The sequence below is a fragment of the Entelurus aequoreus genome, linkage group LG10 (assembly GCF_033978785.1).
Source record: "Entelurus aequoreus isolate RoL-2023_Sb linkage group LG10, RoL_Eaeq_v1.1, whole genome shotgun sequence".
NCBI classification, from domain to species: Eukaryota; Metazoa; Chordata; class Actinopteri; order Syngnathiformes; family Syngnathidae; genus Entelurus; species Entelurus aequoreus.
The window spans coordinates 69899954-69926255 of NC_084740.1; the positions used below are offsets into that span (position 1 = coordinate 69899954).

The 26302-nt window shown below is 40.6% G+C and overlaps 3 protein-coding genes across 6 annotated transcripts in view; 1 reads left to right on the plus strand and 2 right to left on the minus strand.

The window, feature by feature from the left end:
* LOC133658981 (ecto-NOX disulfide-thiol exchanger 1-like) overlaps window positions 1-26302 on the minus strand; it is a 70469-nt gene that overhangs the window by 7882 nt on the left and 36285 nt on the right. For 2 of the 4 annotated variants that reach the window (XM_062061555.1, XM_062061552.1), the window contains exons 3-7: window positions 23455-23648; window positions 15962-16129; window positions 15666-15872; window positions 7167-7400; window positions 4824-5036 (exon numbers count right to left, since the gene is read on the minus strand). In XM_062061555.1, the coding sequence (XP_061917539.1) occupies window positions 4824-5036; window positions 7167-7400; window positions 15666-15872; window positions 15962-16129; window positions 23455-23569 (937 nt within the window). In that variant the 5' untranslated portion in view covers window positions 23570-23648. Of the gene's footprint in view, window positions 1-2176; window positions 3762-4823; window positions 5037-7166; window positions 7401-15665; window positions 15873-15961; window positions 16130-23454; window positions 23649-26302 lie in introns of those variants that run through there. The other 2 variants (XM_062061553.1, XR_009827580.1) reach the window with 2 other exon arrangements.
* On the plus strand, window positions 8324-13540 carry LOC133658979 (uncharacterized). Its single transcript, XM_062061550.1, has 10 exons — window positions 8324-8608; window positions 9665-9775; window positions 9896-10010; window positions 10187-11037; window positions 11206-11392; window positions 11508-11756; window positions 11922-12046; window positions 12414-12460; window positions 12545-12693; window positions 12821-13540. The coding sequence occupies exons 1-10, from the start codon at window positions 8447-8449 to the stop codon at window positions 13006-13008; spliced, it is 2184 nt and encodes a 727-aa protein (XP_061917534.1). The 5' UTR covers window positions 8324-8446; the 3' UTR covers window positions 13009-13540.
* On the minus strand, window positions 12572-15141 carry LOC133658980 (uncharacterized). Its single transcript, XM_062061551.1, has 3 exons — window positions 14659-15141; window positions 14056-14274; window positions 12572-13751 (listed from the first exon to the last, which is right to left on the minus strand). Exons 1-3 carry the CDS (start codon window positions 14922-14924, stop codon window positions 13598-13600), a joined length of 639 nt encoding a protein of 212 aa, XP_061917535.1. The 5' UTR covers window positions 14925-15141; the 3' UTR covers window positions 12572-13597.

Sequence of the window (26302 nt, forward strand, 5' to 3'; positions counted from 1 at the left end):
GCATGGTACTTGCATTGTACTTACACATGTACGTGCATGGTACTTGCATTGTACTTACACATGTACTTGTATGGTACTTGCATTGTACTTACACATGTACGTGCATGGTACTTGCATTGTACTTACACATGTACTTGTATGGTACTTGCATTGTACTTACACATGTACTTGTATGGTACTTGCATTGTACTTACACATGTACTTGTATGGTACTTGCATTGTACTTACACATGTACTTGTATGGTACTTGCATTGTACTTACACATGTACTTGCATTGTACTTACATTGTATCTACATTGTACTCACACATGTACTTATATAGCACTTACATTGTACTTACATTGTACTTACATTGTACTTACGTTGTACTTACATTGTACTTAGATTTTACTTACATTGTACTCACACATGTACTTACGTTGTACTTACATTGTACTTACATTTTACTTACATTGTACTCACACATGTACTTACGTTGTACTTACATTGTACTTACACATGTAATTCATTGTACTTACATTGTACTCACACTTGTACAAACCCCGTTTCCATATGAGTTGAGAAATTGTGTTAGATGTAAATATAAACTGAATACGATGATTTGCAAATCCTTTTCAACCCATATTCAATTGAATGCACGACAAAGACAACATATTTGATGTTCAAACTCATAAACTTTTTTTTTTTTTTGCAAATAATAATTAACTTTAGAATTTCATGGCTGCAACACGTGCCAAAGTAGTTGGGAAAGGGCATGTTCACCACTGTGTTACATGGCCTTTCCTTTTAACAACACTCAGTAAACGTTTGGGAACTGAGGAGACACATTTTTGAAGCTTCTCAGGTGGAATTCTTTCCCATTCTTGCTTGATGTACAGCTTAAGTTGTTCAACAGTCCGGGGGTCTCCCTTGTGCTATTTTAGGCTTCATAATGCACCACACATTTTCAATGGGAGACAGGTCTGGACTACAGGCAGGCCAGTCTAGTACCCGCACTCTTTTACTATGAAGCCACGTTGATGTAACACGTGGCTTGGCATTGTCTTGCTGAAATAAGCAGGGGCGTCCATGGTAACGTTGCTTGGATGGCAACATATGTTGCTCCAAAACCTGTATGTACCTTTCAGCATTAATGGCGCCTTCACAGATGTGTAAGTTACCCATGTCTTGGGCACTAATACACCACCATACCATCACAGATGCTGGCTTTTACACTTTGCGCCTAAAACAATCCGGATGGTTCTTTTCCTCTTTGGTCCGGAGGACACGACGTCCACAGTTTCCAAAAACCATTTGAAATGTGGACTCGTCAGACCACAGAACACTTTTCCATTTTGTATCAGTCCATCTTAGATGAGCTCAGGCCTAGCGAAGCCGACGGCGTTTCTGGGTGTTGTTGATAAACGCTTTTCGCCTTGCATAGGAGAGTTTTAACTTGCACTTACAGATATAGCGACCAACTGTAGTTACTGACAGTGGGTTTCTGAAGTGTTCCTGAGCCCATGTGGTGATATCCTTTACACACTGATGTCGCTTGTTGATGCAGTACAGCCTGAGGGATGGAAGGTCACGGGCTTAGCTGCTTACGTGCAGTGATTTCTCCAGATTCTCTGAACCCTTTGATGATATTACGGAGCGTAGATGGTGAAATCCCTAAATTCCTTGCAATAGCTGGTTGAGAAAGGTTTTTCTTAAACTGTTCAACAATTTGCTCACGCATTTGTTGACAAAGTAGTGACCCTCGCCCCATCCTTGTTTGTGAATGACTGAACATTTCATGGAATCTACTTTTATACCCAATCATGGCACCCACCTGTTCCCAATTTGCCTGTTCACCTGTGGGATGTTCCAAATAAGTGTTTGATGAGCATTCCTCAACTTTATCAGTATTTATTGCCACCTTTCCCAACTTCTTTGTCACGTGTTGCTGGCATCAAATTGTAAAGTTAATGATTATTTGCAACAAAAAAAAAGTTTATCAGTTTGAACATCAAATATGTTGTCTTTGTAGCATATTCAACTGAATATGGGTTGAAAATGATTTGCAAATGATTGTATTCCGTTTATATTTACATCTAACACAATTTCCCAACTCATATGGAAACGGGGTTTGTACTTCATTGTACTTACATTGTACTCACACATGTACTTACATTGTACTTACATTGTACTTACATGTGTGTTTGCCCCCACATGCAGGTTGACTTGCTCCATGGCTGACACATGATGTCACAGGTCACATGATCACGTCATCATATTTACATTTCAACTTGTTTTTGACTTTGACAAACCTCAATGGAGGAAAGAACATCCACGGGTTTCCTTTTCAGAGACTGTGGTTGGATGCTTGAGCGGGTGGATGGACCATAGATGGAGGATGGGTTGGATGAGTGGGTGAATAGACAGGTGCATGAAAAAAAATGAATAGGTAGATGGGTGCACTGGAGAATGGATGGATGAATGTTAAATGGATGGATGACATAGGCTGGATAGAGGATGACTGATGGATAGGTGGACGGTGGGTGGATGAAGATGGAGGACGTATGGATGGATGGTAGATAGATGGAAATGGATAGATAATATATAGATGGATGGATGGATGGATGCCTGGATAGATGGAGGGATGGATGCATATATAGATGATAGATGAGATATAGATAGATGGAGGGATGATGGATTGAGGGATGACACATAGATAGATGGATGGATAGATGATATATAGATAGATGGATGGATGGATGCCTGGATAGAAGGATGGATGGATGGATAAATGGATGGATGGATGGATGGATGGATGGATGGATGGATGGATGGATGCCACATATATAGATACACAGATGGATGGATGATAGCTGGATAGACGACACACATATAGATGAATGGATTACACATAGATAGATGGATGGATGACAGATCGATGACACATGGATGGATGGGTGACTCATAGATAGATGGATGGATGATGGATGACAGATAATGGATGGATGATGGATGGATGGATGCATGACACAGATAGATGGATGGATGGATTGATGACACATAGATAGATAGACAGATGGATGGATGCATTGCACATAGATAGATGGATGGATAGATGATGTATAGATAGATGGATGGATGGATGCCTGGATAGATGGATGGATGTTTAAATGGATGGATAGATGATATATAGATAGATAGATAGCTGGATAGACGACACACATATAGATGAATGGATTACACATATATAGATGGATGGATGACAGATCGATGACACATGGATAGATGGATGGATGATGGATGACAGATAATGGATGGATGATGGATGGATGGATGCATGACACAGATAGATGGATGGATGGATTGATGGATGGATGACACATAGATAGATAGACAGATGGATGGATGCATTGCACATAGATAGATGGATGGATAGATGATGTATAGATAGATGGATGGATGGATGCCTGGATAGATGGATGGATGTTTAAATGGATGGATAGATGATATATAGATAGATGGATGGATGACACATAGATAGACGGATGGATGCATGACACATAGATAGATGGATGGATAGATGATATATAGATAGATGGATGGATAGATGATATATAGATAGATGGATGGATGGATGCCTGGATAGATGGATGGATGTTTAAATGGATGGATAGATGATATATAGATAGATGGATGGATGGATGACACAGATAGACAGATGGATGCATGACACATAGATAGATGGATGGATAGATGATATATAGATAGATGGATGGATGGATGACACATAGACGGATGGATGCATGACACATAGATAGATGGATGGATGCATGACACATAGATAGATGGATGGATAGATGATATATAGATAGATGGATGGATGGATGACACATAGATAGACGGATGGATGCATGACACATAGATAGATGGATGGATAGATGACACATAGATAGACGGATGGATGCATGACACATAGATAGATGGATGGATGCATGACACATAGATAGATGGATGGATAGATGATATATAGATAGATGGATGGATGGATGCCTGGATAGATGGATGTATAAACGGATGGATAGATGATATATAGATAGATGGATGGATGGATGGATGGATGACACATATATAGATACACAGATGGATGGATGGATGATAAATAGATAGATAGGTGGATGGCTGGATAGATGACACATATAGATGAATGGATTACACATAGATAGGTGGATGGATGACACATGGATGGATAGATGGATGGGTGACACCTAGATAGATGGATGGATGATGGATGACACAGATAATGGATGGATGATGAATGGATGGATGGATGCATGACACATAGATGGATGGATGGATGGATGACACATAGATAGATAGACGGATGGATGGATGCATGACACATAGATAGATGGATGGATGGATGACACATAGATGGATGGATGGATGACACAGATAGATAGACGGATGGATGGATGGATGATTTATAGATAGATGATGATGGATGGATGGATGGATGACACATAGATAGATAGACAGATGGATGCATGACACAGATAGATGGATGGATGGATGGATGGATGATTTATAGATAGATGATGATGGATGGATGGATGGATGGATGGATGGATGGATGGATGGATGGATGGATGACACATAGATAGATAGACAGATGGATGCATGACACAGATAGATGGATGGATGGATGGATGGATGGATGATTTATAGATAGATGATGATGGATGGATGGATGGATGGATGACACATAGATAGATGGATGGATGGATGACTGGTTGAAAGGTTGTAATCCACGGTTGTGACAAGGAATGACTTTCAAGATGCTTACACTGTGTCAAGATGGCCACCAGGGCGCACTTGAAGGCCTCCTTGGCGCGCTCCATCTCCTCCTCGTGCTGCGCCTTCTCGCTCATCAGCCGGCGCACGTGGCCGTTGGCCGACTGGATCATGGAGTAGAACTGGTTGGCGGTGCGACGGTTGACCTCGCCCCGATCCATCCAGGTGAGGAGCACGGCGGTGGCCTGGCTGAACTTGTGGTTGTCTGCAAAGAGGACCGTGCATGTTCACCAAGATGTTGCAGGAACTCATCAATACTGATTCATTTCTGCAGCTCCACACAAAGTCACTCCGCTTCTCTTCCTGCTTCCTGCTTCCTGCTTCCTGCTTCCTCTCCAACGAGCAGGCGTCACCACGATTGGATGTGAGCGTTCCTTCACGGGACCTTTAGCGCCCAGTCAGCCTAAACCAACGGCGGCGTCCAAATTGTTCCCCAGACGTCACAGCTGAGAGGCGCCGCCGCCACATTACACGTCCGTCACTTGAGAGCGCTCCGTCTTATTTCAATGACAATGGAAGCGCGGGAGCACCGAGGCGAAGACGTGAGTGAATTAGCGAGCGTTTAAAGGCGCTGCGGCGCAGATGAAAAGCTTCTAGAGCGGCGGCGGCAGATTAAAGTCACATTACACAACGTCGCACAACGACGCTCGACAATAATAACCGATTTTTTTTTTTTAGTTTACGACAAAGACTCTACAAAGGAAACACCTTCAGCTCGTGTTGCCGTTGGCGACGAGCCAAATGTCAGCACGCACGCCGCCGACCGATAGCGATCTTAACATGAAACGACGGTGACGGATGGTCCGTGGGTAGCTGTCCGTGGGTAGCTGTCCGTGGGTAAGTGCGCACTACCGCCAACTTGTGGTCTGGTGTCTGCATTGCGTTGTTTTTGCACACAGGAGCAACTTTGCCAAAAGACCAGAAAAATGCAATAAAACTAAACTGAAAATGCGTGATTACGGGAAAAGTAGAAATGGTGGAATGTGGAAAATATATAACCTGTGTTAGAACGGTTAGAACCATCCATTTTCTACCGCTTGTCCCTTTTGGGGTCGCGGGGGTTGCCGGAGCCTATCTCAGCTGCATTCGGGCGGAAGGTGGGGTACACCCTGGACAAGTCGCCACCTCATCACAGGGCCAACACAGATAGACAGCCAACATGCACACTCACATTCACACACTAGGGCCAATTTAGTGTTGCCAATCAACCTATCCCCAGGTGCATGTCTTTGGAGGTGGGAGGAAGAAATGTAGAAAGCTTGAATTGGTTGAGGATTTTATCAATTTCCATTGTAATTTTTGGGCCGATTGTTGACATTAAATGAATGCTTTGATGTCAGATCCTTGGGGATCAATTGTCAGGACGTGGGGGTTTTTCGCAGCTTACTGCGAGATTTGTTCTCCCGGGATTCAATCGGACTATACCGGACAAGGCTTGAAGGTAGGAACATTATTTAATCTTGTCTTTCAAAAAAGAGGGACAAACAAAAGGCGTACAAGGCGAAGGCACAACTTAGCGAAGGAAACAAAAACTAACACTTAGCGTGAACTATGGACATGAAACAAACACTCACTAACTGTGGCATGAATAAACAAAACTTACTTGGCAAGGCATGGAACGAGCAGTATGAACAAAGCAAACACATTAATACAAGCATGAAACTATCAGCATGAACTATGGCATGAAACAAGTCAGAACAGAGCAATGTCGCCAGACCGACTAACTGGCAACCACAGGCTTAAATAATACTCTCCTGATTAAAGCAGGTGCGTGTCCTGAACAAATGAGGCAGGTGAAACTCATGAGTCGCCATGGTGACAAAACAAACAAGGAAGCGCAAAAAGGAACTAAAAGAGTCCAAAAACTAACAAAAAATAACAAAACTCATGATCCAGACCACAGATCATGACATCAATAAAGTTTGTCTCAGTGTATATCTCGAAACAGTACACATTTTTTAGATCAAAAATGAATTTGTGTTTAAAAAAAAAAGGGGAATTACGAAAAAAGTAATTAGACAACCTCTAGGACGTAGAACAAGTGTCAGCTGGAATGTTTTGATGCTGGGGGGAACCTGGGACTTTTGAGAATGTGGAAATTAGGTAGACTGACTGCTTCGAAGGAAATTATTTGAGAAATATGGAAAGGGTCAGAAAACCTAAGACCAAGGTAAATTTGAGTTATGGTAAATGTGTGATTTCGAGAAAAGTGGGAACTTTAGGGATGTTGAAAAATGTTAAGTCAGAATCTCAACGTTGGAATGTTTTGAATCATTAAGAAATGTGTGACGGTCTTCAACATTCACAATAAATAAAATGGCTGATGTCTTCTCACCTTTCAGCCCCTCCGCCAACATGGCCGCCTCGTGCTCAGAGAAGTGCACGACAGGCGCCGGAGACGGCGGCTGCAGGCAGTCCTCCCAGAGCGTCCGGCGGTGTCGTTCTTCTCTGGCCAGAAGCCGCTGTTGACACTCCCACTCGTACAGGTCGTCTCGTGCCTGAGCAAAGTCCACATGGATCTTCCCCGAGTCCTTCTTGTCGGTGCTGGACCCGATACGCATCCGGTATCCTGGGAAAACATTGGCTCATAGTACTATGCTATTATGAGACCATATCAGTTGGGTGAAGCACCGAGCACTGGACTCAACAGGAAGCAGAATACAAGAAGTCTTCTCCTCAAGTCTGTCAATCCTCTACTAGTTTAGTATTCTAGTAGTCTAGCATTCTAGTGGTCTAGTCCCATAGCTGTCAAGTCTTCTAGTCATGTAGTTCTCTACTCCTCTAGTCGTCCAGCAGTCTGGGCCTTGTTCTCTTGCCCTGTAGCTGTAGGTCTTATACACGTCTGGTTCAGAAGCTTTCTAGGTTGTAGCGGTCTAGTCGTCTTGTCGTCGAGCCCTGTGGTTCTCTAGGCCTCTGGTCGTCTAGTCAGTTCCAGAGACAATCAAGTCCCAGAGCCCCAAAAAAGGCTGCAGGCTCTAGAGTGTTTTGTTTTCGAGCTCTAGTACTTTGTAATGCCCTACCGGAAACAGTTAGAGATATCACCTCGGTAGAAGCATTTAAGTGCCACCTTAAAGGCCTACTGAAACCCACTACTACCGACCACGCAGTCTGATAGTTTATATATCAATGATGAAATCTTAACATTGCAACACATGCCAATACGGCCGGGTTAACTTATAAAGTGACATTTAAAATTTCCCGGGAAATATCCGGCTGAAACGTCGCGGTATGATGACGTATGCGCGTGACGAAGGCAGTTGAACGCGTCATCTTGGAATAGGTCCCTCCCAATTTAAACAGCTCTGTTTTAATCGCTAATTTCCACAGTATTCAGGACATCTGTGTTGGTGAATCTTTTGGAAATTTGTTCAATTAACAATGGAGACTGCAAAAAAGAGAGTTGTAGGGAAGCGGTGTGTTGCTGCTGGATGTAGCAACACAAACCAAAACACAACCGGTGTTTCATTGTTTCTTTTCCCAAAAGATGGCGGCCAAGCTTTACTATGGAACAAAGAAGTCAAGCGAACACGGTTGGATTGGACGACACATACGAAGTACAGTGTATTATGCAGCGAACATTTCGAAAGATCATGTTTCGAAGAGGGTCCCTTGCGAATGGCAGAAATGGGAATCAGCACTCGTCGACTCGTGCTGAAGAAAGGTGCGAAGCCAACTATTTTCGATAGACCACGGACAAGTCCGGAGCACCCGACCCCCTCCACAAGCGGACAGACTGGGCACATGAGGTCTGCATTTGCCAAAAGGGAAAGGAAGAGGGTAAGAATCTTGATATCCAGTTTTCATAGTCAGACTACACTGTTCCAATATCCATTTCTTTGTTCTCAATTGTTGAAACCCCCCCACCTCCACACCCCGGATTGTAAATAATGTAAATAATTCAATGTGATTATCTTGTGTGATGACTGTATTATGATGATAGTATATATATGATAGTATATATCTGTATCATGAATCAATTTAAGTGGACCCCGACTTAAACAAGTTGAAAAACTTATTGGGGTGGTACCATTTAGTGGTCAATTGTACGGAATATGTACTTCACTGTGCAACCTACTAATAAAAGTCTCAATCAATCAACCAAAACTAACACACACAGTCATAGACTACTCCAGTGGTTCTCAACCTTTTTTCAGTGATTTTCCCCTGTGAACATTTTTTTAATTCAAGTACCCCCTAATCAGAGCAAAGCATTTTTGGTTGAAAAAAAGAAAAAAAATACAGCACTATGTCATCAGTTTCTGATTTATTAAATTGTATAACAGTGCAAGATATTGCTAATTTGTAGTGGTCTTTCTTGAACTATTTGGAAAAAAAGATATAAAAATAACTAAAAACTTGTTGAAAAATAAACAAGTGATTCAATTATAAATAATATTTTGTACACATAGAAGTAATCATCAACTTAAAGTGCCCTCTTTGGGGATTGTAATAGAGATCCATCTGGATTCATGAACTTAATTCTAAACATTTATTTTGTTGAAGTATTATTCAATAAATATATTTATAAAGGATTTTTGAATTGTTGCTATTTTTATAATATTTAAAAAAAAATCTCTCGTACCCCTTGGCATACCTTCAAGTATCCCCAAGGGTATGCGTACCCCCATTTGAGAACCACTGGACTACTCCATGAACAATGAAATAAATTAACAATAAAATAGTCTACATATAATTATTGCTTCAAGTTCTAGTCAAGTTCTTCTGCAGTATAAAGTATCGTACATTTACTGACATTACTGTCAATAGTGTCAATACTGTCAATAGATTACAATAGACAATAATATAAAGTATTGTACATTTGTACATTTACAGACAATAGATCAGATCATGGACAGTACGACTACGGCATCAGTGGCGGATGCGGTGGATGAACCAATGGCAATGGCACTAGATTTGCCTGATGAGGAGGGCGATCAAGATCAGGTTCGATTTGTTTTCCTAATCAATGTTCAAATGGATTACAGTTCAAGCCCAATCCAAAAGTATTCATAATTAATGTAAATGAGGTATCCATATTACATGTAGCTGTTTCTCCATTTCCAGGGAAATACAAGAGAACAAGGATGCCAGACGGACTGGGTACCGATTGGGACAGCACCAACAGCAATGACCAGTAGCAAGAGCACCCAAACAGGGAAAATACATCATAGATCAAAGGGTATGTCTATTTCGGTGACGAACATGATTCTGCACATCACAGTACACATTGCACGCTGCCTGTGCAGAGTAGAGTAGACAGATAAATTAGGTGATTCAAAGACAATAATTATTATGTGATTCTAGTTTAATTTTAACAGATTATATAAAACAACTTGTGCTTGATTTTATTGCTAGGACACCAGGTGACCCCAGATATCCTCGAGAGGGTTAGAGCTCGGCCGGCCAGGGTTAGTGAAGTCCCATTGTCAAGTGTAGCAGCTCCATCTGACAGCCCCGAGATGCAGACTAACATAGCAGCTCCAGGTGTGTCTGGAATGCAAGCCAAGCTACGACCACCTCCTGCATTGTTTGATGAAGGACCAGCATCAAGTCCCACTGCGCCTTTTGTTGGTGGTTCTTCCGATGACAGCTATGTGCCGAGTGAGTCAACGACATCGGATCCGTGTCAATCTGACGGGTCGCCAGATCGCCCATGTACTCACCAGATGCATGAAGAGGGCTGCCACAAGGAACCGAAGTACATCATCTTTGAGTCGTGCCTCCAGAGTCTCGTCAAGTGGTGTCACTGTCCAGTCTGTGGCAGCCAGGACATAAGCCCTTCTTGGGATTCGAACGGTACACAGCTGACCATGACTCTTCAATGTGCATCATGTGACCAGAGGAGTAGTTGGAGCAGCCAGCCAAACATTGGCCCTTATGCCGCGGGCAACATCCTGCTGTCTGCTGGCATCCTCTTCGCTGGGGCATCTTCTGGCAAGGTGTTGCAAGTGCTGAACAGCATCGGAGTGGTCACGTATGTGAAGAGGACATTTTTCAACCACCAGGAGCTCATCCTGCAGCCAGCCATCAAAAAGGTGTGGGAGGAACAGCAACGGACGCACCTCACCATGCTGCAGGTGGAAGGCCGACCCCTCGTCCTTGGTGGTGATGGGCGAGCAGACAGTCCGGGACACAGCGCCAAGTTCGGTACCTACACCACAATGGAGCTTGTGGCCAATGTGGTTCTCGACCTTCAGGTTGTACAGGTACGACCATATAATCTCACTAAAACACTAGTAACACAATAAGCAGATAAGGGATTTTCCAGAATTATCCTAGTAAATTTGTCTAATAACATTAACCATTTCAATGTATACTAAGCCCCTTTTTCATTTTTTTCTTTGCTCATTCCTTTTCTGTTATATATATTTCAGAGCAACGAATGTCTTGGCAGCTACCATATGGAGATGGAAGGACTGAAGAGGATGGTGGAACTGCTGATCAGCTGGGACCTGGATGTCGGGGTGCTGGTGACAGACAGACACAGACAGATCGCTAAATGGATTCGTGAAAACATGCCCAATACACGGCACTGCTATGACATCTGGCATGTTGCAAAATGTTAGTTGGATTATTTGTATGCATGACAAGTTGTGAAGTAGTGTGTACATATCAGTGATCAGATGAATGCGATATTGTATTTAATCCACAAATTTCTGTTTTTTTCTGTTTGTAGCCATCGGAAAGAAACTGAAGGCCATCGCCAAGCATAAGGACTGTGAAGACCTGAAGCCCTGGGTGCAAAGTATAATCAACCACCTCTACTGGGCAGCAGTGTCTACACCGCCTGGAGAGGGGGAACTTCTGGTTGCCAAGTGGAAGTCTGTGGAGCGACACATTCAGAACATCCACAAGGACCATGGCGACCTCTTCCCAATTTGTACTCATGGACAACTGCAACGGCAAAAGAAATGGCTCAAACAAAGTGAGTAGGCAAATAAGTTGCCCGAAAGCAGTGAGGGACTAGCAGTATTTTCCTGCACATCTTTTGAAAGTCAAAAAATTCAGATAAACTTGTAAGTAAATAACCAGTTTAAGTTGACTGGAACATTTTTGTAGAAACGTTGTTCTATTTTAAATTTATGTTTAGGTTCACGCTCAGCAGTGAAACTGGAGGAGGTGGTCAACAACAAGTCCCTGCTAAAAGATATCGCCATGCTGTCGGGTGAACACCAGACTTCCAAGGTGGAGGCGTTCCATAGCCTTGTCATACAGGTGAGAATTAGACTGATCGCCTGTAGGTGGTGTCGGTGGTTACCACCTGCCACTAGGACTTTGGTGGCCAGGGAGCAAAATACTAGAGCATACTAAATGAAGCCTTGATACAGTCAGTGTAAGCAAGAGAATGTTGGAGGTCCAACATAGTGGCTGGCATCTTGGTGAGAAAGATTGCAAACAATTCTGGCGTGGTGTTAACATTGAAAACAAAACAGCTTCATTACTGCAGGAGATCAAGCTTTAATAGCTGACTATTAACAGTTTAATACACAAACATTTGTATTCAAATTTACAAACAATTTATAAATTTACACACACATTGTATGGACGCATGACTGAATAAAGTGTCTTTTATCTTATACAGTTCGCACCGAAAATGTATGTCTTCTCATACATCGGAATGCTGTGCAGGTATGTTTCCACACTAATCTAAGTGTCACTAGTGTGTGCCATACTTTAGTACTAATTATTACATTATTCTGTTACCACACCTAGGAACCTGCTTGCTGGGCTGCACTGGAACGAAAATTCGAGCCGCCCTATAGCCACTACACAAGCGGGTGCTGAGCGCTATGCAGTACGCTACCCGAAGTATAAAGCAGGGGGCCATGTGGTCAAGAAAATCGCGACAGAGCCAACATACCGTAAGTGTAGAGGACACAAAACATGTAAACACTTGACACTTTGTATCATGATAATAATACTGTCAAGTTTCACTCTCCATGAGTATATTATGTTGTGAGCAGGAACATGTACAATTGTATTTTGCAGGCTACGTAGATGACTTGATCAGGGAGGTTGTTGCTGGCTGCAGACAGACCCCTGACGAGAGAACACCACTCAGCGTCACTGTGGATGTGCCTCCCTTCCTCTGCGATGAACTGGAGAAGCCAGACAAGGAGGAAGCCATCGCCAAGCACAGGAGTCGCTTCGGTAAGTGTGAAATGCCCTCCCGGTAACAGTTAGAGATGCTACCTCAGTAGAAGCATTTAAGTCCCATCTTAAAACTCATTTGTATACTCTAGCCTTTAAATAGACCCCCTTTTTAGACCAGTTGATCTGCCGTTTCTTTTCTTTTCTCCTCTGCCCCCCCCCCACGTGGAGGGGTTATTCCGGTGACCATGGATAAAGTGCTGGCTGTCCAGAGTTGGGACCCGGGGTATACCGCTCGCCTGTGCATCGGTTGGGGACATCTGCGCTGCTGACCCGTCTCCGCTCGGGGTGGCCTCCTGCTGGCTCCACTGGACCCTCACTAATATGTTAGACCCACTCGACATCCATTGCTTTCGGTCTCCCCTAGAGGGGGGGGGTTACCCACATATGCGGTCCTCTCCAAGGTTTCTCATAGTCATTCACATCGACGTCCTACTGGGGTGAGTTTTCCTTGCCCGTGTGTGGGCTCTGTACCGAGGATGTCGTTGTGGCTTGTACAGCCCTTTGAGACATTTGTGATTTAGTGCTATATAAATAAACATTGATTGATTGACTGATTGATTGATTGATTGATTTTATTGATTAAGTACAGTGGCCATGTAGATTCTGTTGCAGTCACTGCACGTCTTGGAACCCCGTGTAGTCCATCGATGGGAATGTTGTCCTAATCTTATGTACTACACAAGCTGGTAGTACCACCCTTATGTCCTTTCCCAGATATCCCCAGCAGAAGCGGACAAACTGTCGATAGGCTGTGTGTCGTCTCCGCCTGCAAGTAGCAAATGATGGCAGCTGTTATTATCCGGACATGGATACACAGTGACTCACTGTTCTCTGAGATTCAAAAGACATTGTCATGCATTCTATTCATTTGTCATTTACTGTTGCAGTAAATTGTAAATATTGTTGACATCTACGGTCCATCTATGTAATACTTCTATGATATATAATGTCATGTGCATTGTAGCACAGTACATTTCACAGAATAAGAATAAGATAAGAAAGTGCTCATTCTGACTTATCTTCCAAAGGTTGATAGAATAAAGAATTATTTAAACTTATTAGTGCCTCACTCATTTTGCTGTTGCTGCAGCATGCCATATTGCTGTTTGTAGGCGTTATACGCTGTCTGCAGCACCCATTCATCCAGACACACAGATGGAAAGCCATGGTGGTCTATGATGCACGTCTTCACCCCCTCCTCCTCCATCGTTCTGGTCACTGCCTCTATTTCACTACAGCAGACACACTCAGCCACTGTCTCCATGTTCACACAGTTTTGACATGTACACCTGGAAATAGAAATGTTCATAATATTTGTAAATCAATTCATATTATTGACACCTGCAATCTGCAAACATGTGGAATAATTAATATTATCATTGTCTTGTTGTGGATCTTATTAATCTGCATGCATATTTTTAGTATTGCCGGTATATGGAGCTGTGGCCCATAGAAATAATGGGTAATTAATTAGGTTTGACATTGTGTCAATGATAGATACTTAGTGTATAGATAGGCCTGGGGTGTAAGTTGTAACACTAACAGTAACACATTGTGTCAATGATAGATACTTAGTGTATAGATAGGCCTGGGGTGTAAGTTGTAACACTAACAGTAACAGTGCAAGACTAGGCCACAAACTAAAACTAGTCTATAAATAAATAACATATTACCATTCTGTATTCTCAAGGCGATCTATGTCGTGTGCTCCTCCAGCATCAATAGCAGCAGCGTCCTCCTGACCGTCTTCATCAGCGTCGGGTTCAAAGCGATATGGCTCTATCCCTCTCACAGCTTCTTCCCTATCTGAATCGCTTCCACTCCCCACTAGTCCTTCACTTGCACTTTCCTCATCCACACATCTTTCATCCTCGCTCAAATTAATGGAGAAATCGTCGCTATCTCGGTCAGAATCGCTCTCAGATCTGGCGGCCATCATTGCAAACAATAGGGAGCTTTGCGGATATGTTCAATTGTCCACGTCACGCTACTTCCGGTAGGGGCAAGGCTTTTTTTTGTCAGATACCAAAAGTTGCAATCTTTATCGTCGTTTTTGTATTCTAAATCCTTTCAGCAAAAATATGGCAATATCGCGAAATGATCAAGTATGACACATAGAATAGATCTGCTATCCCCGTTTAAATAAAAAAATTTCATTTCAGTAGGCCTTTAAAACTCATCTATATACTCTAGCTTTTTAAAATAGACTCTGTTTTAGACCAGTTGACCTGACGCTTCTCTCTCTCTTTTTTGCCCTGCTTACCAGATGGCCACGGATAATCCCTGGAGAGAGACCAGGTGGTGCTAGCTGTTCTAAGTCATGACCTAGTGTGGACCACTCCTCTGTGACCTGGATGGAGACCTCCTATGACCCTCTGCTTACCCGCAGTGGACTGGACTCTCACATTATCATAAAAGATGATTGATAGGTCCTCGTTCTTTAGTCCTGTAGGAGTCTAATCTTCTTCTTGTCTAGTCCTGTAGTCGTCTCGTCCTTGTTCTGTAGTCCTGTAGCATTATAGTCTTGTCTTCCACTCCTGTAGTCCTCTAGTCATCCAGTCGTTGTTCTCTATTCCTGTTGAAGGCTGGTCTTCTTGTTGTCTAGTCCTGTAGTTCTTTTGTCATTTAGTTGTGCTCTCGTCATCTAATCACATAGTGGTCTAGTCTGTCCGTGTCTCACCTGACAGGTAGATGGCTTTGTCCACCATGAACTGTTCGCTGAAGCGAATGTGGCAGAAGTTCTTCTTGCTCTTGCGGATGGCGATGATCTCGCCACACGGGCCAAAGACCTCCCTGATGATGTCGTCGGTGGCGTTCTCTGGCAGACCCCCCACAAACACCGTTCTGCACCCGGGAGGCCGCTCGCGGATCGATGGAGGGGGCAGGTCTGCGGCACAGTGACGTCATGAAAGTGGTTCTAGAATGTTCTCCAGTGATCAAGTCAATGATGGCTGAGGGGAGAATTGGACTTCTTACTCGGATTCTGAGGGAAGAGAGTGCAGCTCTTGCAGTGGATGATCTCCTTGGCCGGCTGCATGTCGGGGGGCATGGGCAGGGCCGGGACCAGGTTGACCCCTGTCATGATGGGGTTGACTGGTGCCATGAGGTCCAGCGGGGACTCGAACCTCTGGATGCACAGAGAGTCTGCAGGAGACCAGGAGAGTCTTACTTTAAAACACACTATGGTTATCTTAATCTGTGCACTAATGGACGTGATACGGGAAAAAGGCTCCAAAAGGAAGATAAAGAAGCAACGTTTCAGCCGCCAAGCTGGGGGTGGGAGCAGAAGCCGACTAAGGGGGCAGTCAGATGTGACTACAAGGAAGTCAATAATCAAACGTCGCAAACTGATCAAATTAGCTAGCTGCTGTCAGCATGACATGCTAACGACATGCTAGCTCTTTGTGCTAGCACAACACTGCTATTTTAAACCAGCTGCTAACGTTAGCTCACCTTGGGCTCTGCCTGCTCTTCACGTTGTTTTTGTTTGATTTGCATTCATGTTCATTTCAGACGAGTCCAAGGCAATAAAACAAAAACAAATGAGTCGTCATCAAAGAAAGTCGCCATGAATAATTGTCGTCTAATGTGTGTCAGCTTTTATCTGCTAGCTACAGCGAGGCGTGTTTGGTCACAGAAAAACAAGGAAAGGCGAGTGTGAGCGCTTAGCTTTTAGCTCTTTGGAGAAGCCATTAAAGTGGTGTGTGCGATAACCCTGACAGCTAAATTACACTTGTTGGCGCCGCACATTCATCACAGTCCAGCCGGGCCGCTTTTGCTGGCGGCCGCCATGACTCACGCCGCCTTCACTCTGTGCCGGCGAGACCTATGTGTGTTTATTTCTTTATTTTCTTTTACCAGACCCAAATACAAGGTTTGATCCTTTGGCAACCTTTTGACTCATCAGACGGCGAGCGGCGCGTCAGGATGTGTAAGGTCAGCGCCACTACGTGAACAATTGTGCCTCTTTGTGGAACGCAGACGTTCTGGGACGTCTTGTCATCCATAAATTAGGAGCTGCGTCCGAGTACTTTGGTCTTTTTGCCAAGTTCTACATGATGACCTTGGTATAATGTGCATACCTTTGTGTACATGCGGTGGACAAATTATATTTTGTACCATTAGAACGGCTAAATACTAACTTTCTAAGATTGACGCATTAGTGTTTTTGTTTAATGAAATTACTTTTCCATCCATTTTATACCGCTTGTCCCTTTTGGGGTCGCGGGGGGTGCTGGAGCCTATCTTCCCGTCAGACGACATCCCAGCGAGAGTGGAAATATTACAGTAAGTGTTTGTTTTATTATGGTTTAAAATGGTTAGTTTGTATGTTTAGCAATGCTATAGTGTTACAATAACGCTACATCCGTTTAGCACTCGGCTTGTAAAACTTATTGCTCATCCTCTTTGTGTTCGGGCTCAAAAATATAAGGTCCTAGATCAACATTTTTCAAAAATTAATCGTTTTTGGCTCTCACAAACTCTGCTTGATTAGCATTGTTGTTGATGGGGAAGGGATCTGTGGTTCCTAACGCTTCCTCATTAACTCTAAAAATGGCTCGGGAATCTCCGTGAAATTGACAATATTTTGATCATATCTGTTTGTTCGCAAACTTTGGAAGTCTTTTGGTGTCATTAATCAAGACATACACTACCGTTCAAAAGTTTGGGGTCACCCAAACAATTTTGTGGAATAGCCTTCATTTCTAAGAACAAGAATAGACTGTCGAGTTTCAGATGAAAGTTCTCTTTTTCTGGCCATTTTGAGCGTTTAATTGACCCCACAAATGTGATGCTCCAGAAACTCAATCTGCTCAAAGGAAGGTCCGTTTTGTAGCTTCTGTAACGAGCTAAACTGTTTTCAGATGTGTGAACATGATTGCACAAGGGTTTTCTAATCATCAATTAGCCTTCTGAGCCAATGAGCAAACACATTGTACCATTAGAACACTGGAGTGATAGTTGCTGGAAATGGGCCTCTATACACCTATGTAGATATTGCACCAAAAACCAGACATTTGCAGCTAGAATAGTCATTTACCACATTAGCAATGTATAGAGTGTAATTCTTTAAAGTTAAGACTAGTTTAAAGTTATCTTCATTGAAAAGTACAGTGCTTTTCCTTCAAAAATAAGGACATTTCAATGTGACCCCAAACTTTTGAACGGTAGTGTATATAATGATAGCTTCAATGTAGAGGCAACTTTTTTTTCCCACTCTACTGCTACTTTAAGTCTGTGGTATAAAACAAGTAAAACATCAATACAGTATTTATTTTACATTTTTTGTTGAAATCCTGCACTTTTTGAGGTTATGGTTACAAGGAGTTAAACTTAAAACTTTGCTAAAAATTAATAAAATCACAAGTTGATTCAACGTTACTGAAAAAATAAAATCACAACTTTTGCCACAACTTTCTGAAAAAAAAACGCCGCAAATTCAGGCATTTTAGGCAACAATCACGAAAAAAAAAGCCTGTGAAATCCCAGAGGGTTTTTTTTCAAGTGTTTGTGGTATAAATTGTCCTCTGTTTTTCTAAAATTGGCCTTGTAGAGCTTTTAGCTGACGTTCTCCCGGTTAAGTGGATGTATAGCATCCCAGCAGGCACCAGACATTGATACAACCTTGATTATACTTTATACCTTTAACAATGACTTCAAAAAAACGTTACAAAATAGTTGTATTTGCAAATTGAGACAACGTTGATGTCCAACGTTGGGTCCACGTTGTTGGTTGGGAAATGACCAAATTTCAATGTTCAAATCAACGTCACAACCTGACATTGAATAAACATCGCCAAAAAGGATGTTGTTTCTACGTTTTACTTATGTTGTAGAATATTGGTTGGGAAATGGCCAAAATTCAATGGTCAAATCAACGTCAGAACCCAACATTGATTAAACATCATCAAAAAGCATGTTGTTTCAACGTTGTGTTTGTGTTGTCGGATATTGGTTGGGAAATGACCAAAATTCAATGGTCAAATCAACCTCAGAACCCAACATTGATTAAACGTCATCAAAAAGCATGTCGTTTCAACGTTGTGTTTGTGTTGTAGTATATTGGTCGGGAAATGACCAAAATTCAATGGTCAAATCAACCTCAGAACCTAACATTGATTAAACGTCGTCAAAAGCATGTTGTTTCAACGTTGTTTTTGTGTTGTAGAATATTGGTTGGGAAATAACCAAAATTCAATGGTCAAATCAACTTTAAAACCCAACATTGATTAAACGTTGTCAAAAAGCATGTCATTTCAACGTTGTGTTTGTGTTGTAGAATACTGGTTGGAAAATTAACAAAATTCAATGGCCAATTCAACCTCAGAACCCAACATTGATTAAACGTTGTCAAAAAGCATGTTGATCCAACGTTGTACTTGTGTTGTAGAATATTGGTTGGGAAATGACCAAATTTCAATGGTCGAATCAACGTCAAGGCCCGACATTGGTTAAACGTCGTCAAAAAGCATGTCGTTTCAACATTGTATTTGTGTTGTAGAATATTGGTTGGGAAATGACCAAAATTCAATGGTCAAATCAACCTCAGAACCCAACATTGATTAAACGTCATCAAAAAGCATGTCGTTTCAACGTTGTGTTTGTGTTGTAGTATATTGGTCGGGAAATGACCAAAATTCAATGGTCAAATTAACCTCAGAACCTAACATTGATTAAACGTCGTCAAAAGCATGTTGTTTCAACGTTGTGTTTGTGTTGTGGAATATTGGTTGGGAAATAACCAAAATTCAATGGTCAAATCAACTTTAAAACCCAACATTGATTAAACGTCAAAAAGCATGTCATTTCAACGTTATGTTTGTGTTGTAGAATACTGGTTGGAAAATTACCAAAATTCAATGGCCAATTCAACCTCAGAACCCAACATTGATTAAACGTTGTCAAAAAGCATGTTGTTCCAACGTTGTACTTGTGTTGTAGAATATTGGTTGGGAAATGACCAAATTTCAATGGTCAAATCAACGTCAAGGCCCGACATTGGTTAAACGTCGTCAAAAAGCATGTCGTTTCAACATTGTATTTGTGTTGTAGAATATTGGTTGGGAAATGACCAAAATTCAATGGTCAAATCAACCTCAGAAACCAACATTGATTAAACGTTGTCAAAAAGCATGTCGTTTCAACGTTGTGTTTGTGTTGTAGAATATTGGTTGGGAAATTATCAAAATTCAATAGTCAAATCAACGTCAAGACCCAACATTGATTAAATGTCATCAAAAAGCATGTTGTTTCAATGTTGTGTTTGTGTTGTAGAATATTGGTTGGGAAATTACCAAAATTCAATGGTAAAATCAATGTTAGAACCCAACATTGTTTAAACGTCGTCAAAAAGCATGTCATTTCAACGTTGTGTTTGTGTTGTAGAATACTGGTTGGAAAATTACCAAAATTCAATGGTCAATTCAACCTCAGAACCCAACATTGATTAAACGTTGTCAAAAAGCATGTTGTTTCAACGTTGTATTTGTGTTGTCGGATATTGGTTGGGAAATGACCAAAATTCAATGGTCAAATCAACCTCAGAACCTAACATTGATTAAACGTCGTCAAAAGCATGTTGTTTCAACGTTGTGTTTGTGTTGTAGAATATTGGTTGGGAAATAACCAAAATTCAATGGTCAAATCAACTTTAAAACCCAACATTGATTAAACGTTGTCAAAAAGCATGTCATTTCAACGTTGTGTTTGTGTTGTAGAATACTGGTTGGAAAATTACCAAAATTCAATGGCCAATTCAACCTCAGAACCCAACATTGATTAAACGTTGTCAAAAAGCATGTTGTTCCAACGTTGTACTTGTGTTGTAGAATATTGGTTGGGAAATGACCAAATTTCAATGGTCAAATCAACGTCAAGGCCCGACATTGGTTAAATGTCGTCAAAAAGCATGTCGTTTCAACATTGTATTTGTGTTGTAGAATATTGGTTGGGAAATGACCAAAATTCAATGGTCAAATCAACCTCAGAAACCAACATTGATTAAACGTTGTCAAAAAGCATGTCGTTTCAACGTTGTGTTTGTGTTGTAGAATATTGGTTGGGAAATTATCAAAATTCAATAGTCAAATCAACGTCAAGACCCAACATTGATTAAATGTCATCAAAAAGCATGTTGTTTCAATGTTGTGTTTGTGTTGTAGAATATTGGTTCGGAAATTACCAAAATTCAATGGTAAAATCAATGTTAGAACCCAACATTGTTTAAACGTCGTCAAAAAGCATGTCATTTCAACGTTGTGTTTGTGTTGTAGAATACTGGTTGGAAAATTACCAAAATTCAATGGTCAATTCAACCTCAGAACCCAACATTGATTAAACGTTGTCAAAAAGCATGTTGTTTCAACGTTGTGTTTGTGTTGTCGGATATTGGTTGGGAAATGACCAAAATTCAATGGTCAAATCAACCTCAGAACCTAACATTGATTAAACGTCGTCAAAAGCATGTTGTTTCAACGTTGTGTTTGTGTTGTAGAATATTGGTTGGGAAATTATCAAAATTCAATAGTCAAATCAACTTTAAAACCCAACATTGATTAAACGTTGTCAAAAAGCATGTCATTTCAACGTTGTGTTTGTGTTGTAGAATACTGGTTGGAAAATTACCAAAATTCAATGGCCAATTCAACCTCAGAACCCAACATTGATTAAACGTTGTCAAAAAGCATGTTGTTCCAACGTTGTACTTGTGTTGTAGAATATTGGTTGGGAAATGACCAAATTTCAATGGTCAAATCAACGTCAAGGCCCGACATTGGTTAAATGTCGTCAAAAAGCATGTCGTTTCAACATTGTATTTGTGTTGTAGAATATTGGTTGGGAAATGACCAAAATTCAATGGTCAAATCAACCTCAGAAACCAACATTGATTAAACGTTGTCAAAAAGCATGTCGTTTCAACGTTGTGTTTGTGTTGTAGAATATTGGTTGGGAAATTATCAAAATTCAATAGTCAAATCAACGTCAAGACCCAACATTGATTAAATGTCATCAAAAAGCATGTTGTTTCAATGTTGTGTTTGTGTTGTAGAATATTGGTTCGGAAATTACCAAAATTCAATGGTAAAATCAATGTTAGAACCCAACATTGTTTAAACGTCGTCAAAAAGCATGTCATTTCAACGTTGTGTTTGTGTTGTAGAATACTGGTTGGAAAATTACCAAAATTCAATGGTCAATTCAACCTCAGAACCCAACATTGATTAAACGTTGTCAAAAAGCATGTTGTTTCAACGTTGTGTTTGTGTTGTAGTATATTGGTCGGGAAATGACCAAAATTCAATGGTCAAATCAACCTCAGAACCCAACATTGATTAAACGTCATCAAAAAGCATGTCGTTTTAACGTTGTGTTTGTGTTGTAGAATATTGGTTGGGAAATTATCAAAATTCAATAGTCAAATCAACGTCAAGACCCAACATTAATTAAATGTCATCAAAAAGCATGTTGTTTCAATGTTGTGTTTGTGTTGTAGAATATTGGTTGGGAAATTACCAAAATTCAATGGTAAAATCAATGTTAGAACCCAACATTGTTTAAACGTCGTCAAAAAGCATGTCGTTTCAACGTTGTGTTTGTGTTGTAGAATACTGGTTGGAAAATTACCAAAATTCAATGGTCAATTCAACCTCAGAACCCAACATTGATTAAACGTTGTCAAAAAGCATGTTGTTTCAACGTTGTATTTGTGTTGTAGAATATTGGTAGGGAAATGACCAAAATTCAATGGTCAAATCAACCTCAGAACCCAACATTGATTAAACGTCATCAAAAAGCATGTTGTTTCAACGTTGTGTTTGTGTTGTAGAATATTGGTTGGGAAATAACCAAAATTCAATGGTCAAATCAACCTCAGAACCCAACATTGATTAAACGTCATCAAAAAGCATGTCGTTTCAACGTTGTGTTTGTGTTGTAGTATATTGGTTGGGAAATGACCAAAATTCAATGGTCAAATCAACGTCAGAACCCAACATTGATTAAACGTCGTCAAAAAGCATGTTGTTTCAACGTTGTATTTGTGTTGTAGAATATTGGTTGGGAAATGACCAAAATTCAATGGTCAAATCAACCTCAGAACCCAACATTGATTAAACGTTGTCAAAAAGCATGTAATTTCAACATTGTGTTTGTGTTGTAGAATACTGGTTGGAAAATTACCAAAATTCAATGGTCAAATCAACGTCAAGGCCCGACATTGGTTAAATGTCGTCAAAAAGCATGCCGTTTCAACATTGTATTTGTGTTGTAGAATATTGGTTGGGAAATGACCACAATTCAATGGTCAAATCAACCTCAGAACCCAACATTGATTGAACGGGCTCATTAGCGTTCGTTTAATATTTTGGTACAAAATGATGGTCAATACTTATTGATAAAGACGTTATTGACATCATATTGGACAGCAGTAGATGGCTGCTTTGTCACGTGATCGCCAGACCGGAAGTTACCTGAGAGCAGCTGCTGCCCGCCAACGCCCAGCGGCACCACGGTCAGGTTGGTCCAGGCAGGCCGCTCGCTGGTCTGCTGGCCGCCGTCAGCCGCTGAGGAAGCAACGCTGGCCATGATTGTCGTATCAACACCACCTGAACCAGGCTGGCGGGGCGGGGCCCGGGTCAGACGACCTCATGGAGGCGGGCCCTTACTGAGACAGGAAACAGCGGCGTTAGCGAAGTAATGTCACAATGAGATAATTAGACTTGTTGTATGAATATTGTTCACACGTTCATGTATGTCATCCTGACGTTCACGACATTTAGGATAGCTACCGCAGAGGACCCCAGGGGGCCCGTAAAGGTACTGCAGGAGCGGTTTTGGTTGATTACACTCTTTTTCATATATATACACTACCGTTCAAAAGTTTGGGGTCACATTGAAATGTCCTTATTTTTGAAGGAAAAGCACTGTACTTTTCAATGAAGATAACTTTAAACTAGTCTTAACTTGAAAGAAATACACTCTATACATTGCTAATGTGGTAAATGACTATTCTAGCTGCAAATGTCTGGTTTTTGGTGCAATATCTACATAGGTGTATAGAGGCCCATTTCCAGCAACTATCACTCCAGTGTTCTAATGGTACAATGTGTTTGCTCATTGGCTCAGAAGGCTAATTGATGATGAGAAAACCCTTGTGCAATCATGTTCACACATCTGAAAACAGTTTAGCTCGTTACAGAAGCTACAAAACTGACCTTCCTTTGAGCAGATTGAGTTTCTGGAGCATCACATTTGTGGGGTCAATTAAACGCTCAAAATGGCCAGAAAAAGAGAACTTTCATCTGAAACTCGACAGTCTGTTCTTGTTCTTAGAAATGAAGGCTATTCCACAAAATTGTTTGGGTGACCCCAAACTTTTGAACCGTAGTGTATATATATATATATATATATATATATATATATATATATATATATATATATATATATATATATATATATATATATATATATATATATATATATATATATATATATATATATTCCGTTGCAGTTTTTCCACAATTGTAAATGTTTTTAAAGTCCAAATGACCATTGATCCAACACACTGTAGTAGGGATATGGAAATTTCATTACATGGTTCAGTGTTTCCCATAAACTGCAAAGATACCTGTGGCGGTGGGGGCGTGGCTATGGGCGTGGTCACCATGACATCATCAAGTAATTTGCATAATTTACTACAATGATTTGATTTTCTCTAAAAAGGCTAAAAAAATGTATACTTACTAATTAATAATAACAGTTTTGTTTTAAACGTCCATCCATCCATCCATTTTACAATATAATTACAACACTTTATGTACATATTTATATACAGATTTGAACAATAAGTTATTCACTGAAATATATTTATTAATTGTGGTTCTTACAAAAAATATATCTTATAAAATATAAAAGCTAAAATGTCTCAAAGCTCTTCCCCTTTAATTAGTGTGTATTAAATAATTTAACTTTAGCCTACTACTACAACCATATTATTTACCAGCAACATAAAGTGAAACAGAGGCAGAGGTGTCCTGCCACAGTCAGTAACAAATAAACAGAAAACAGTAGTGGTGGTAGATAGACACAGAGCTTCATCAAACATCTGATCCACTGAACAAAGAGCTCCAAAAATCTTGAACTTTAGACTGCCATCAGTTTTACTCCCTACACTTAACCATGTGTTTCCTACTGCCTGCAGACTTTGCACCCTTTGTTATATACACAAGTTGTGTTTCTAATATAAATACATTTAATAAAGTCAAATACAAATCCTACACTTCTCTTTTGTAAAGTAAATCTGAACAGCAGATATGGGCATCTACATCAACTATATGATTTGCCTGAGAAGCTGGAGAGGACAAAAAATAAATTAATTAATTAAAAAATATATTTTTTTTATTTTAATTTTAATTTTATTTTATTTTTATTTTATTCTTTTTATTTTTATTTGTGGCGGACGTAATTCTTTCGTGGCGGGCCGCCACAAATAAATGAATGTGTGGGAAACCCTGTGGTTATCATGACCAAAATTACTGTTGTATTGTTGAATGTGCTCAAAAGGTTTCATAAACACACACTGAAATCTTTTGACCAATTTTTTTTTGTAACTAACTAAAATGCACTGTAACATTACACACAGTTTGAACAGTAACACTTTGTGGAAATTAAAACACTGTACTTTAATCAAGTAATTATTTGGCGTACCACTAGATAGAGCCCGCGTCCACATACCAAAAATTTGAGAATCCTAATTAATAGACACCCTGTCTATTAATTAGGAGTGCCGGACAAAATCTGAATCCCGATTCTTATTTACTAAGACTCTGAATCAATCGAAAATGTCCCATAATCGATTTTAAATAAAGGTTTTTTTAGCGCTTACTCGCTGTGCATATATGTCATACGTATAGGGCTGTGAATCTTTGGGTGCCACAATATTCTATTTGATTGTTGTGGGTAATGATTCGATTCAAAACGATTCTCAATTCAAAATCATTATTTTTTCAAATAACATTGGGTGCCAGTTGTAAGATTAACTACATTGCTCCATAAAATACAAAAACAGCTCTGATCAATTTCTATATTACTTAAAAGAAAACTAGTTTTGTTTAATAAAATTCTACCCAAACATTTAATAAAGTCAAATACTGTCATGACATGTGTTTTGGATCATGTTTTTGTTATTTTCTGTTAGTTTTAAGACTCCATGAGTTCCTGTTTTTGTACACCCTTGTTTGTTTTAGTTTCCATGGCGACTGATTAGTTTCACCTGCCTCATGTGTTCGGGACACGCACCTGCTCTAATCAAGGGATTAT

Bases quoted from the DNA above. Each gene is read 5' to 3' on its own strand.
- LOC133658979 (XM_062061550.1), top strand. From the start codon at position 8,447: ATGGCAGAAATGGGAATCAGCACTCGTCGACTCGTGCTGAAGAAAGGT. The intron at 10,011-10,186 runs GTATGTCTATTT...TTTTATTGCTAG, and splicing joins AATACATCATAGATCAAAGG to GACACCAGGTGACCCCAGAT. The intron at 12,047-12,413 runs GTGAGAATTAGA...TATCTTATACAG, and splicing joins TCCATAGCCTTGTCATACAG to TTCGCACCGAAAATGTATGT.
- LOC133658980 (XM_062061551.1), bottom strand. From the start codon at position 14,924: ATGATGGCCGCCAGATCTGAGAGCGATTCTGACCGAGATAGCGACGAT. The intron at 14,275-14,658 runs GTAATATGTTAT...TTCTATTTCCAG, and splicing joins CGCCTTGAGAATACAGAATG to GTGTACATGTCAAAACTGTG. The intron at 13,752-14,055 runs GTGAGGCACTAA...TGCTACTTGCAG, and splicing joins CTGCAGCAACAGCAAAATGA to GCGGAGACGACACACAGCCT.